At 41.6% G+C, this 14,447-nt stretch overlaps 1 protein-coding gene across 8 annotated transcripts in view; it reads right to left on the reverse strand.

Moving 5' to 3' along the window:
• Positions 1-14,447, reverse strand: part of TLN2 (talin 2) — a 142,992-nt gene that overhangs the window by 45,217 nt on the left and 83,328 nt on the right. For all 8 annotated transcript variants that reach the window (XM_063412979.1, XM_063412985.1, XM_063412984.1 and 5 more), the window contains 11 exons: positions 14,025-14,191; positions 12,805-12,933; positions 11,290-11,403; positions 9,418-9,531; positions 8,013-8,147; positions 6,947-7,075; positions 6,246-6,348; positions 4,499-4,707; positions 3,569-3,688; positions 2,535-2,732; positions 382-521 (listed from right to left, as the gene is read on the reverse strand). In XM_063412979.1, the coding sequence (XP_063269049.1) occupies positions 382-521; positions 2,535-2,732; positions 3,569-3,688; positions 4,499-4,707; positions 6,246-6,348; positions 6,947-7,075; positions 8,013-8,147; positions 9,418-9,531; positions 11,290-11,403; positions 12,805-12,933; positions 14,025-14,191 (1,558 nt within the window). The remainder of the gene's footprint in view (positions 1-381; positions 522-2,534; positions 2,733-3,568; positions 3,689-4,498; positions 4,708-6,245; positions 6,349-6,946; positions 7,076-8,012; positions 8,148-9,417; positions 9,532-11,289; positions 11,404-12,804; positions 12,934-14,024; positions 14,192-14,447) is intronic.

The following is a 14,447-nucleotide window of genomic DNA, read 5'->3' on the forward strand; positions in this document are numbered from 1 at the left end:
GCTCATGATAGGTAACTACAATTTTTAAGCACATTGTATCTAAGAATATTATTTAATTTCTTTTCTTTCAGGGATTTAGAGACTTAATGTTAGCTATTGCCTTGTCAGAAGACAGATGGTGAGAAGATAGTGTGTTAAATACACTGATTCCTTTCAAAAGCCAGGCCAAGTCTGCAAATACTGGTTCCCATTCCCACCAAGGGTAACAAATTATACCAGCTGAGGAACTACTCTAAGGTAAACAACTCTCCTCTGGCCTGCTTCCATTTAAACAGAACTACAGCTTCCAACCACTCAGTGAACTGCCAATAGCAGAAGAATATATAAGCACAATATAAATAAAAAGTAAATCTCCTAGGAAAACAAAGCAAGCATCCTTACCTTGCTGCTGCTGCTAAGAGGTTCTTGGCATTGGGAGCTCCAGGATCAACAGACAGAGACTTGGCAGCCAGTAACAGCTTGCTGGAAGCCATCGAGATGCTCTTGAGGTTACCTATGACCTGAATCTGGTCCTCTTTAGTCTGGAAAGCCACAGCAGCATGACATCAAGCACAAAATTAGCAATCAAGAGAGTGTGCTAAAACCACACGTGGAAAACCTGTTTATTCACCTGAAACCACTGACATACATGAGCTCAGAGGAGGATGGCCCAAGCCTCTGTTCTCCCAGACAGGTACCTCTGGCTTCACTCACAGAACAGAAAAAGACCCTTACAACAAATAGCTTGGCTTCTGACAATGGTGGTATTCACAAATGAGCAATGGAGAAACTTCACTACTTGTTGAACAATGCTTTTGTTGACAAGACTCTTCTGTGTCTCTGCCTGGCACAACTGCTTCCCATTATTCAGTCAGTGTACTCTCTGTGTTCTGGCATCCTTTGTGCAGCCTGCAGGTTCTCCAGCTTCTAACTGGGACTGCTCACACAGAAACATCCTCCAGAAATCATCTTCCCCAGGAAAATAAGTTTCTATAAGCCCACCTTGGTCAACATTCTGACCTGGGTCATCTATTACTTATTTTGAGCTATTGCTTGAAAAGGGAAATCTGTATTTAAATACAGAAAAGTACTGCATCTTCACAGCAAACAGCTGTGACCAGATTCTTCTGCCAATGGTCAGTAGAAGTGAACCCATTTTTTCTAACAGTCTGTTCCTAGTTTTATGTAGAGGTTGCACATTATCCAGCTGATATGAATTGCTTTTACTCTATATTTATACCACATGCTACTTCCTCCCTACCCTACATTTTGCTAGTCACCCAAAATAGCTGGCACTGCTTCTGTTTAGGCCAAATAATTACACACAGAAGGTTTTCTCTTTGGAAAGATCAGCCATTAATAACTAAGGTGGTTACCACCCCTGTGTCAGCAGGATAAGCAAATTCACAAGGGTCATCAGCAGCTGGATTCTCATTTCAAGCAGCCATTTGCAATATCATTTCTATCTTTGCCTGCAGTGAATCACCTCAAACAAAACATCCTAAAAGTCAATGTGGTCCACAGCTAAACAAACAGGTACCTGACTACGACTCACATTCAGAGTCAGCTGTATATGGAGCCTAACTCACTTCACACATCTGGAACCTGAATGAAGTTCTGATGGAGAATAACCACCAACCACTGCAGAAATCTCTGCTCAGTTCTAGCTACAAAGTATCTGCTCTAGAGAGACATTTCATAAATTACTTCAAAGGACTCACAGTAATTTCTTAGGTTTGCAGGGTCCTCCTATTAACCAGGGCAAAACCATCTGCAGATTCCTTTTTCTGCAAGTCTTCCCATCTCTTCCAATACACAATTCCTTTTTATATGCTGACATCTGTTATGCTAAACCATTGTCAATGCTAAACCATGACCAATTACTGCAGCTCAGCACAACTGTATCCAGTAAGATAAACTGAAAATGGTATCTCCAACCACCAGGAATGAGTTCAGCAACATGCGACAACGTCCCTGATTGTTAGAGTTCATCAGAGTAGAATTCTGCCAGATTTTAAATCACTGAACACAAGTCCATGTGCCTGCTGTCAGATCCAAGGATGGCATTTTGGGCACTCTCTTCTAGTGCTTGCTCCCCTCTGTAGCAGCTCCACAGCACCACAGAGCAACATCAAAGCATCTTTTTCTCCATCTACTTAAAGCATTTCAAAATCGAAGTCAAAAGGTGCTACATTTTGAACAGCATTCACCCAAATTATGCTCCATGGTAGTTCCACCAAAACAGAAGCAACCCTTTCCACAAGCTCAGAGGCTCAGCACACCTTGGAACCTTTGAAGCTCAAACTACAGAGAGGGGTAGGAAATTTTATTTCTGACTGGACACAGAAACAAACACCAACATCCTGTGGAAGATGCAAATGCTGAGCTCTCTTCTTTCCAGATAACCAGGGGACTCCCTCACAACAAGCATCTCCTCACACACAGCATGCTGTGCTGCACTGTAGTGCTACATATTTAATATTTATAAACAAAGTCCTGCACTGCCAGAGGTTATGGCCAAGATTACCCCTCAATCAGCATCATCAAGAACTTACCTGTGCTTGGCCTGCCATTTCAATACCAGCATCAAGAAACTCATCAAAGTCATCGCTGAACTTCCCAGAGGCTGCAGCCAGCTCCCCACTTTGGCCCCGTGTGGCATGGACAACTTCCCCTGCTGACTGGTTCAGGTCTGCTGCTGCCTGGTTCAGTTCACTCTGAGCTTCCTGGAACGACTTAGAACTTGGAGGGAGCTGTAAGAGACCAAGGTCAGTATTTTATTGTCTGTCACACCAGCCCGTCCTGACTGGAGAGTTCAACACACGCTGAGAATGCCAAATGAAATGGGGTAGTGAGCTGGAACTGTGGGACAGCTGTCAACCAGAAATCTGTCCTGAACTTCTGTCCTGCTGTTCCTTTCAAGGGACAGACAAGTCTGTAAGCTTTTCAAGGGACACAAGTATTGGCAGCTCTTCAGAATAACTCTAAACTCTCTCTAGTAAACCAGTTTGATAAAAAACCCCCTGGTTTTATCAAAAGGCACAGCACAAACACATCAAAATACAATTCCTCCTTCATTCACAGGATAGCAAGGTCAGTGATGGATGCAGAAAAAAAATGCTGTTTAAACAGCATAAACTTCTGCAAATTACCAGTGCAAAAAGGGGTTTTTGACATGAATGCAGTTAAACAAAGTAATAATTCCACTCTTTACAAAAAGTGACCCAGCATTTTTTGACATCATCTTCAAGTAAACTGATCACTTCTAGGTGGGAGATGAACTATAATTTTCTAATTTTCATATTCTTCAGAATGCTAAGTCATAGCTGCCATTTTCAAAACCAAAAAGTTAATACCAATCTATGACAATTTTAATATTGCCTTCACAAGTCACAGACATTTCACCTTGCCCATGAAACTACAAAAACGGTATTTCAGTCTAAGTAGCAGCTGCCTAAAGGTGCAGAAACTTCAAGCTTACATGAAGTATACCTAGGGAACATTTAGTAAATAATGATTTGACACATGGAGAGCCCAGATCTGCTGTTCAGTTTTCTAACCTGTATTCCCACATTAACAGCCATCTTACCGAATCCACAAGGAGCTTCTTGCTGGATTCCCCAATGCTCTTTAAGGCCACATCCACATCCTTTTGTCCAGGCAGACAATTCACACAGTTATTCAAGGAGTGAGACACTGCTTTTGCCACCTACAACACACAAGTGAATGAACATATTCATCCCCACTGAGAGAGGCTCAAGGGCTCATTAATAGGAGGCACAGCCTCTGCTCCACAGCCAGCAATTCCTACATTCTGACCCTTACAGGAACATTTTTTGAGGCTTGCAACTGTCTCAGTTTGCTGACCTGCAAACTGAGACTCATCCATGTGATCCATTTAGGCTCATCCATGTGATAGGACAGTTCAGGGCAGCCCCAGAACTGCTCCTGGGATAAAGGCTGCAGCACTGCAGATAAGGGAATGCCCCTGAAGTTATCTGTACATGAATCACAGAAATTTGTTGCACGCTACTTTTTACAAAGTTCTGATTAAAACAAAGGTATCTTCGTATGAAATTATTTGCAAAGCAGGCCAATTCTAGAACTTCAAATCAGTAAAAAAAGAACCTGTTACTCCTAAAGTGTTCAAACAGTGGTGCCACACATGAAGAAAACATGCACTCACTTTTTGAATATAACATGGATATTGATCTTTTACTTGAAAATGATCAGTTTAGTGGCTATTTTGCAGTCAAGCAGTCCCCTCACATATGTTGTGGGTAAAAGCACAGAGCTGCATCTTTGTATATTTTTCTAAGAGATAACTAAAATACCATACATTACACCACCTGCATTAACACAGGCACAATGGTGCTGTCTGAGAGCTGCTGGAAGGAACAGGAAGCTGACATACCCAGCAGCCTTATTTTCTGTCCTTCCCTCTCCTTGCTGAATGCTGCTCTGGAGTGAATTCCCTGGGTGTCTGACAGCTCCTGCAGCTGCTCCAGTCCCAGCTTACCTGTGCTAATCTCTGCTGGCTGTCTGCGTCCCCCGGGGCAGCCAGGGCCTGCTTGGCCTCCTGGATCAGCATTGCAGAGCCTTCCATGACGTCCCTGGCGGAGTCCAGCATGGCGTGGGCAGCCACGGGGTCACTGGTGGAGGCTGCAACCCCTCGTGCTGCCTGAGCCAAGGTCTTCAAGGCCTGAGCAGTTTCCCTGGCAGCGACTCCTGTGGTCACCAAGGATTCTATCAGTACCTTCAAAGATAATCTTTGTGTTTCATGACATGACCTTGCAGGTAATGACCCTATTGCAAAGTAACACTGCAAATGCAGTTTAAAGGAAAATTTTCAAACAGGAATGCGTTTGAAATATACAGTATCATGGGCTTAGAGAAATGGGGGAAGTGAAGCCATAAAGTCAATGTTACAGCCCAAAAACCACAATCTGGGCACAGCACTGAAAAAGAAGAAAAGCTAAAACCTTTGGATGAGGAAAAAATACTCCAAGCTATGGGGGAAGTGATTGTCTGCAAGAATGATGTACAGGAGTTCAGAGCCACAGCACAATAGTTTAACTTCCAGCAATCAAAAAGAGATCATTAGGAATGATTCAACTTGCTATAATCTAACATCACTGTGAGTAAGAACATAAAAAAAATAACTGAATGGAGTCACAGAAAGGATGTAATACAATTACTTTCTGTGATCTGTCTGGCCTATGTTAAAGGACATCTATCAACTCCAGTGCTAAGGCACAGGACCACATGAGAAATGGTCTCCTCCTATTTATGAAATTATTGAAAACTCATTTTGTAGGGTAGCTTTGTAGGGTTTCCTACAGTCTGATGATAAGAGAGCTACTAGATTTAGCTATTCATTATCAGCTGTGAGTATCTGTAATCCCTTGCCTCATACCCAGTGCCTACTTCTCACAATTATGTGATAGGAACATGAGCCATGCTAATGAAATTCCATCTGCTTTGAATGAAAGCAACTATAAGTTCTAGAGGCCAGGTGCAATTATAAACAAAGTGATAATTGCCATAATGCATTTTATCAGTAATATTAGACAAAACACCTTATGGGAGTATTTGCAACAACAGCTTTCATTTCTAATAGAAATAAGGACACAGAACATTTTAACATCTACGAGTAAACTTCCTTAACCTGTAGAGGGTTTTTTTTTAATTAAGGTGTTTTTTGTTTCTAAACTGAAAGTGCAGGTACAAAAATAAACTGTAGAATGTGTGTGTCCATGTTTCCTGTTGGCTTCACCTCAAACTATGCAAATGTGCTCCATGAATCAGCCAGAGCAGCTGCATTGTACACATGAACTGGGGACACCTAGGATGAGATGCAGTTCTGAATGTCACCAAGCTGTCCCCACTATGTTTGTACCCTTTTGCATCAAAACATATCTGAGGCACCCTTTAAACCTTCTGTTAGGATGTAGCAACACTTCCAGTGGCACTGACCTTTAAAATGGAATACATTTTATTTCAGCCCTTCAGAGTCTCAGTGGCACATATTAACCAAAACAACAGATGTCCCAATCTATTCTGATTAAAGACAGAGCAGATTGCACCACTGTTCTTTTATGAAGCACGAGTCACACTCACAGTTCTTTGTAACATACCACTATTCACTATGAGAACTAAAAAAAGGAGTAATTCCTTGATTTAAGTAGTCTGTGACAAGAAAACCTGTCATCAAGTGTTTGATGGCAAGCAGAGGTTTCATAGAGCTATTGTGAATAAAACAGTACCTGTGTAGTGCTCGTTGCCCTGAGCAGCACAAGTTAACAACTGGGCCATTGAAGAACCGACTGCTTTGGATGTGCTCCCCAGGTCCTGAGTGCATTTCTCAAGCTGTAAAAAATTGCAAAGGACAAAATACTTAGTTTAAGTTCAACAAAAATGCACTTCATTTTAAATAGTACTGAAAAATTCCCCATTCCACAAAACTTTCACCTCAGCTAGTGAATAAACACACAGTTTCTCTGAAACCTGACTAGCACATTTTCCCTGTTCAGGATGAAATTAATTAACATACTAGGCAGTGTGTACAATAAAACTATTTTATAATTAGCAATGCAAGTAAATACCTTAATCCAGGAAAAGCTTTTTTTTCCCCCTCAAATAAACCATTTCACTTTCTAAGCCTACTAGAACTGGCTGTCCTGATCATTATTGAAAAGAAATTCTTTTTGACAAGACCAAAACATTATTGTTATCAAACTGTAATTTGTACAATAGAGAAGGAGACCCTATAGCCCTATGAGTAACTCTACTACAGAACATACTGTTGGTGTAGTAGTAACATACATTCCTTTTAAGAGAATCAGTGCAAAATCCTATCAGCAGCATCATTATCCAAAGCCTCATGACTTGTTTTGCCTCTAATATTTAAGTTTTTTAACAGCTAACTTTGTTTGTTTTTAAATGAAGAACATCCTTCCTCAATTACAGTTTCTCCTGGGAGAGGTTTTAACTGTCCATCCACAGCTGCCATCTTCGCATCTTGCAGTTCATTTTTGAGTGTCTGGACTGTATTCAAAGCAGAATCAATTTCCATTGGGCCACAAGCTTCATGAGCCTGTGCAGAAATCAGATCAGTACCACTGTTAGCAGCTAATGCAACTCAGAAACAGTGAATGCTTCAGACCCAACCTCCCCTCCCATATTATTTCTTTTCCTATTTTAGAAGGAAGTTTATTTACTCATCCACTGTGAGCCCTGTAAGTGCTATACATCATGGATTCCAAACTCCTGAACAATATTTTCACTCTGTGAAGAGAATAACACTCTGCTAAAGGCACCAGGGGAATGAGGTGCTCCTGTCCCTCCACAGCAAGCAGCCAGGGACTGAGGGGGTAACTGCTGCCCTCTGGACTTCCCCTTGGACCAGCAGCCTGGCTGTGCATCATGGCCAAAATCACCCTGAGCCCTGATGGGGCAGCCCACATTCATCAGTGCGAGATGGGAATTTTAGCATCAGCTCAGGTGCAGCCACCTCAATGCTACAATTCTGGTTTCAGGCCCCAGTGTACACACATGCACACAAAAGATCAGACTTTCCACCTGCATTTTTTCTAAGCCCCACACAGCTTAGAAATCTGTGTGTGAAACACAGACAGCCTCTGCTGCCCTGAATTTTAGAGATGGTGATTCCAGTTCACAATCACAGCAGTAAGCACAGCAGAGCTGTGGCTGGCCTCTCACTGGTTTGGTGGGGCACGAGATGTGTTCCCTTTTCCCTGCTCTCCTCGAGTGTTCCAGCAGCTCAGAGCCTTGCTGTGCTGCTCTCTGTGCTCTGCTCACGTTTGTCTGGCATTGAAAGGGCAGCACAGGCTGGTTCAGTTTTCTCATCACTTCTCCCTCCCCTTCCTATCCTGACAGAGGCCACCTGGGAATCTGAGCAAAGTGTGCACAAAATACAGCAGAGAGGTGAGCACTGCCTGAGCGTGAGCCATTCCCTCAGGGGAGACAAGAAGTGCTCTTGTTTTAGGTGATTAAAACCAGCATTTACCTACCTTCTGGGAGGCAGTTCGCAGCTCAGCTAAGCTGGTAGCGAGATTCTTTGCACACTGACTGAGCTGCATTGCTGCTGCTTGATCCGTCACTGTGGGGACAGCAGCTTTAGCAGATGCCACCATCTTACTTCCAGGCTGTTCAAAGAATATCAGTGAACACAATTGGTTTTACCAGCTCATTTTCTTTAAAAAAGGCTCAGGATTCAATAAACAAACTGCTTCCTCCATTCACACACACTCATGAGGTTTCTGGATTTTTCTTTAATGACTGCCACATTCCTGCTCCTTAAGCTGGAACACCCTGTCATAATTCTGTCACTTTTGCAAGTCCTCTGCAGCAGGACTCATTTGTGCTTTACTGGGACAATGACTACTCCATTGGTTCCAATGTCTGCCTGAGGCCTTTGAATACTCATGCAGATTAAAAATGTGAATTTTTGCCATTCAGCATTCATCAATCAGGTTGAGGTGGCAGAGATGGCAAATTTCTGTTTGTAAATATTAACCTCTGCCAAAATTCTCTGAAATTAAAATTGTAATTCAAGCAATGCCTCTAGACAGAGATTACTGCCAGTACAATAAAAGCCTTTGCTGATTCTCGTCATCACCACTGCACACACACACAGCCAGAGGGGAGATGGATCAATCATGTGAATGACTCCAGAGGGAATCATGGAGCAAATACTTAGAGTGAGAGCGTGGTTTGTGATCCCTCTGCCTACCCAGGACCATAAAATCTGCTAACAGCAATCACATTTAAGGCAAGAATAACTGATGCCAAGTAATGACCATGTACAAACAGTTGGTTTCTGGTGTTGTTTCTTGTAATGTTAACAATAAGCCAATATTTTTGTTATCAATGTTCAATACTCTGTCCTTCTGTTTTAAGATGTTTTAGAAAAAGCACACTGTCAAATTCTGTGTTTTTCCCAAACCATCAATCTAGATCTCTTATGCAGGCTAATATCTAAAAGAACCATGCTAGTATTCCCTTTTATTTCTGAAGAATTCTGAAACTTGTTGATGCAACGCTAAGTTCACCTTGCCTAAAAAGGTTACAACAGCCTGCACATATTCAGACTCAAACTTCTATTTAAAAAGATGCTAAATTCTCCCCATCTTGTTCTTTAAACTCTTTTCTAGAAGGCAACTGTACAGCAATGAATGTTTCTTTTCCATAAACATACATTTTTTTCTTGTTAATTTTAACCTCAATGTCAGCAGTTCTCACTCTCCACAGATACAACCTAACCTGAGGAACTAAATTCTCCCTATCTATGGCTCGTGGTTAGCAGTGAACTTCTTTACAGGGTTCTTAACAGTTTACTGGTTATTTATCACAAATGAAAACGTATAGCACTAGAAAATGTCTTTTGTATCTACTGCAATGATTGGTTCACTTCACCTGAAGGAAATTCTGGCTGGAATTTATTAAAGCAAGCTGGGCACTGAGGTCTTCTGCCTGAGCTTGACTTCCTCTTACACCCTGCACCAGCTGAGGAATGTGGTCTGCAACATTCTAAAATGGACAAAGGGAAAAGATTGTCAGTAAATAAATAAAAACTCAAAATCCTCTGAAAATAAACATTTCTAAGCAGGCTTCCCACTCCCCTTAAAGACAACTGCAGCATTCCTAAGTAAAATCCTCCTGCTGTGCTGTCACAGAATTAATTTAAGATGTGTGGAACCAAATTAATACACAATAGGACTTTTTTAGAGATGTTCTACTTAAGAAATCATTATTCAATCCACTTATTAGTTAAAGGCTCCTACAAGACAATCCAAGATTTTTATGCAGAACTGTGTACATCAAGTATAATTATTCCCTTTGCATGATCAAATGCCAGTAGTGAAGGATTTTTTCAAGATCATGTCTTGCTTTCAGAAAAACATTATTTTTTACACACAAGCACCTCAGCTTACTTTTCCTTGGCTTTCAGCAGCACAAACCTCATAGCGTGGCTGGAGCATTTGCAAGCAGATATTGCTAAAACTTTATCCCTGAACTGTCCATATTCATGGTCCTTCTCCAACCATGTCACAATAACACTTGTGCAGTGCAATACTAAATTACCACCAGCACAAAAACGTAAAAAAGTAGATACTGAATCTTCTCTGTTATCTAATAAATGAGCATCAAGACAAAATTACAATGAACAGTAAACAATAGTTATCAGTTGCACTTTAAAAAAATATACTGAAATAGCAGCTTTCTACAACACAATTCTGAAGCATACTTGAGCTATCTTACTTAATTCCAACATTTCTTAGGATTCACCATGACAAGAAGTAATTGCAGAATGTTGGTGTGGTTTTTAATTGTCTTTAATGGCTTTGTTCTTGTTCCCCACATAACTGCCCTTTGATGCAGAAGAAAGTCCTTCTGCATTCTACTGTCTTTTGCAAATATGGCTTAAGCACCAAAGGGAACAGCTTCTCATCAGATTGAATTCCAGCCTGGAACTATTAAAATGTGCTTGACTTTGGGCATACTCTGAAATCTGTGATCTTACAGCTTTAACTTCAAGCTAGGACCCATGATAACCCCACTGTAAGGTCTGTCACTTATGTTTTTATGGTGACATTTAAGGTCCCAGTTGCTTGGAGGCGGAACATCAGAATAGCAGGAGCAGTTGTTAGTTATATAACCAATTATATAACTGATATGTTAAATAAGAATTCCACACCATTATGGTATAAATCACTATTGCTACTCCATCCTTCATTAAGGAAAATCCAAAGGCCAGCTTTATCCCACAACAGACCTCAGTCCCATTTCACTGCATGTTTTGATGATGATGAAGCTACTCCCCTGCTGAAGATCACACTCATACCCTGAATGCACGGCCAAGGCTCAGAACCAGCCAGGGAATCACAAATTCCTGAGCAACTGGGCCCCTCTGTACAGAGCTTCCAGCACAGCTCTGCCTGTGGTCCATCACTGGCTGATCTGTACCAAAACTTGCAGCAGAAATACTCACTTCAGGTGAGTTGTGTGGACAGCTACACATCTGTGCATCCTATTCTAAGGTGTGTGTGACAGCCAAGAGTTACATGGCACTGAGAGCAGCTCAGCTTTGCAAAGCTCTACAAACAGCAATGCACAGATAATACAGTAAATGAGGGTTCTCCACAACCCACACCCATGAACACACACAGCTGCTTTGGGTTTTTAAAAAGTATTGAGTTTTTGCAACTGTATTCTAGAAGGTGATCCTCATCAGCTCCCCTACAGCAGAGTTCAGGAGTCGTTTGTCACGGGCTGTGGTGTGTTTACCTTGCAGCTCTGCACAAGTTGCTGGTGGGCTGCTGTGTTCTTGTTGGAAACAGCTGCATTCTGAGAAGCTGCAATGGTCTGAGTAGCAGCAGCTGCAGCTTGTTTAGCTGCAATCTTGGGAGAAAAGGAAAGTTAAATGAGTGCTGAAAGTCAGTAATAACAGAGGATGAAACACACATTACTACAGGTAACTTTGACAGTAACAACATAGACAAATGAATACATTTCATCCCTTAATTTGTTTTTCCTCAAGGAAACCTCAACTGACCATCACTGCTCTTCTCTCAAGGTGCAAATGATCTGAATACTATTATCCATCTGTAATTCTCCAATACAGAAAAAGGCAGATTTAGAGGCATTCTGTGCCCTTACTCTTTCATAGCTTAGGTTCCAACAGGAGGAACACAAGTGAACTACAAACAGCAGAAATTATCTAAAAACAATGAGCTCCTTATGCAGGCCAGAGGAAACAGGCAAAGCACACAGAGTGTTTCACACTGCCACACTGATACCTCTGAGCCAGCATGCCAGGGAGCCAATTTCTGCTGAGATTGCTCTATGGCAAAAGCAAAGATCCTAAAATGACACACAGGTACCAAACACTGGTATTTCTGAGCCTAAAAGCATTGAGAAGATCTTCTTCAAATATCTACGAATGTTATTATCAACATCTCCCTATTATTGCAAAAATAAAAATTCAATGGTTTATCCAAGGTACTTCAGCATGTTGTACAACACTAACTGGTTCACTAAACAGAAGCAAGCAGGAAGTTTATTACACATTTTACTTGCAGTCTATGTAACAGCAAAACATATAAAATACTCTTTGTATAAAACTGTTGAATGCAGTTAGAAAATTACAGACATCAGCCTTTATTTCCTCAAGTACTCCTGATTTTTAGTTCTAGACAGAAACAGGAACTTCATGTATTCCTGGAACATGGTCACCGTACTGCATTTGAATCAGACTAATGCAAAAACCAGTTGCAAACTAGGAATTATAAAAAGTTTCTTTTTTCAATCTGTCTTCATTTTAGTTGTGAATGTGAAGATCAAACTCTGCCTACAAAACAAACCTCCGTGGTATTTTATCCTTACTAAATTGCCTTTCTCCCTCTTGGCTGGGCCACTAGACAGGATGTATCTTTTTACTTCCCTTTCTGCTTCTTGACTCTGAGTGATTTCCCAGTTTAATTGGATATGGTGTGATTCAACTAATCTTGAACAGACTTTCATTTGTTGCATCCCAGTAAAGCCACTGAGAGATTCTGTGTGTAAATGGCACGCCATAGAGATAAATTACACAGCAATGGAGCTGTTTGAGCTCAGCTGTTGGATTTTAGGACTTCTGAGTCAAATCCTTACAACGTTACCACATCTGTGATACAAGTTACTCGATTTTCTGAGGGCTATGTTATGATATACTGGTATATCTAATTCTAAGCCTTGTACTCTGGAACTGGGCTTATGGTGCTGTGATTCTCTGCTTAGCACTTTCACTATATGGTTTCCAACCTCTAATCTGTTGACAATTTTCTTCTTGATGGCATTCTGTGCAGCAGCGTTTGTGGCAACCCGCAGTCCCTCTGCTGCTTCTCTCAGACGCTGCTGCTGATCCTCGTTCTCAGGATTGGCTGCAGCTCCCTGCACAAAATTTCCAAGCAAAACCCGTAAGTCTGAGTAAAAATTATTGAAGAAAATGTGGATGAACATCAAGACTTAAGTTCAGACAGCATTTGCTACATCAGCATTCACTTCCCTTAAATTATCATGAAGGAAAGTTAGAAGAACACTGAAGCATTACAAAATTTCAAAGCAGAAAGTCTGTTTCTAGTGGAAGGCTGTTCCTGCCTATGTCTGGTACTTAGAGGAAGAAAGCTGAACATTTGCTCCATAGAGCACTTGAGGTGCTTGAGAAAAAAGCCTTTTTCAACTGCTTCCCCTATGATCTGAAATAATGTACTTGTATGAATATAGGTTTTTTTATGAAACACAGTTTTTAAAATTCCCAATTCAGTATGTCTTTCAGTAACTGCAGTCCAAAACTTGAAGTTTAACACAGTAGATTTTCTCCACCTGAAGTCAGAAAATACTGGAAAGTCAAGGACAGGCAGCCAGGCACACAGGCCTTCTGGAGTCCCAGCAGAATGGCTGGCCCTGCTGCTGTAAAAATCATTTCAGTGCAGGATCTGTGAAACAAGTGAAAGGACATACTCCTCCCTAGCAGAGTGAAACAGGGAGCAGCACAGAAAGGGGAGAAAAGTTGTGATATTTGGCTCTTGTGAGAAGCAGGGAAGGATGTGGAGGGGAAGAACACAGGCAGGATTCCCCAGGTGGAGGAACTGTTTCTTTGACAGAGGGGAGTTGCTTTGTAATGACTCCAGTAAGAGACTGCTGTGGTTCTGCTGTTCCATTTGCACTGGTACATCTGCACCCAGCAGGGCTCAGGGCTGGGGGTACCTGCCTGCCCCACATGGCTTGAGTCATGACCCAGGACATGCACACAGGAAAGCAAAAGCAGTGCAAGAACATCTTTTAAAACCAAAAAAATCCTGGTTGCTAATAAACTGGGTTTTGGAATGTACCTAGGGAAACTCACCAAATGCCAAACTTTTACAGCATAAGAGAAACCATCTTTCCCATCAGCCAGATCCTATTTATAAATCCCACATACCCTCTTCTCTTCATCGTGTACAGCCTCACAATTTTAAGCCGACATTTCATTTTCCTGGTACCTTTGCAGCTTCAACCATGCGGGCTGTGGAATCTGCCAGGAGCTTTGCAGCAGCCAGAAGCTTCTTGGAGTTCTCCATGTCGATCTCAGCCTCTGCATCAGATCTCATGGCATTGACGAGGTCGGAGGTGGCCTGGGCCAGCACCCTCGCCTGCCGCACCATTTCACCTGGGGAGGCAGTTCACAGCTGCAATTTTACCTTCTGCTCTCTGCAGGAGAGTCTTGCTTTCAAAACTCAGCATTGTTTCATAAGGCAAAAATGAAGTTATATTTGCTGAAGCATTTTTTTACTTGAAAATGATATGCATATATATACATATATAACTTGAAAGTTTCATAAACAGATCTTGGATCCCAGTAAAAATGACAGAAACCACTACAGTGGAGATTCAGAAAAAAGTGTAGTATTTGCAATCTAAATAGT

This window comes from Prinia subflava, chromosome 15 (assembly GCF_021018805.1).
Source record: "Prinia subflava isolate CZ2003 ecotype Zambia chromosome 15, Cam_Psub_1.2, whole genome shotgun sequence".
NCBI lineage: Eukaryota > Metazoa > Chordata > Aves > Passeriformes > Cisticolidae > Prinia > Prinia subflava.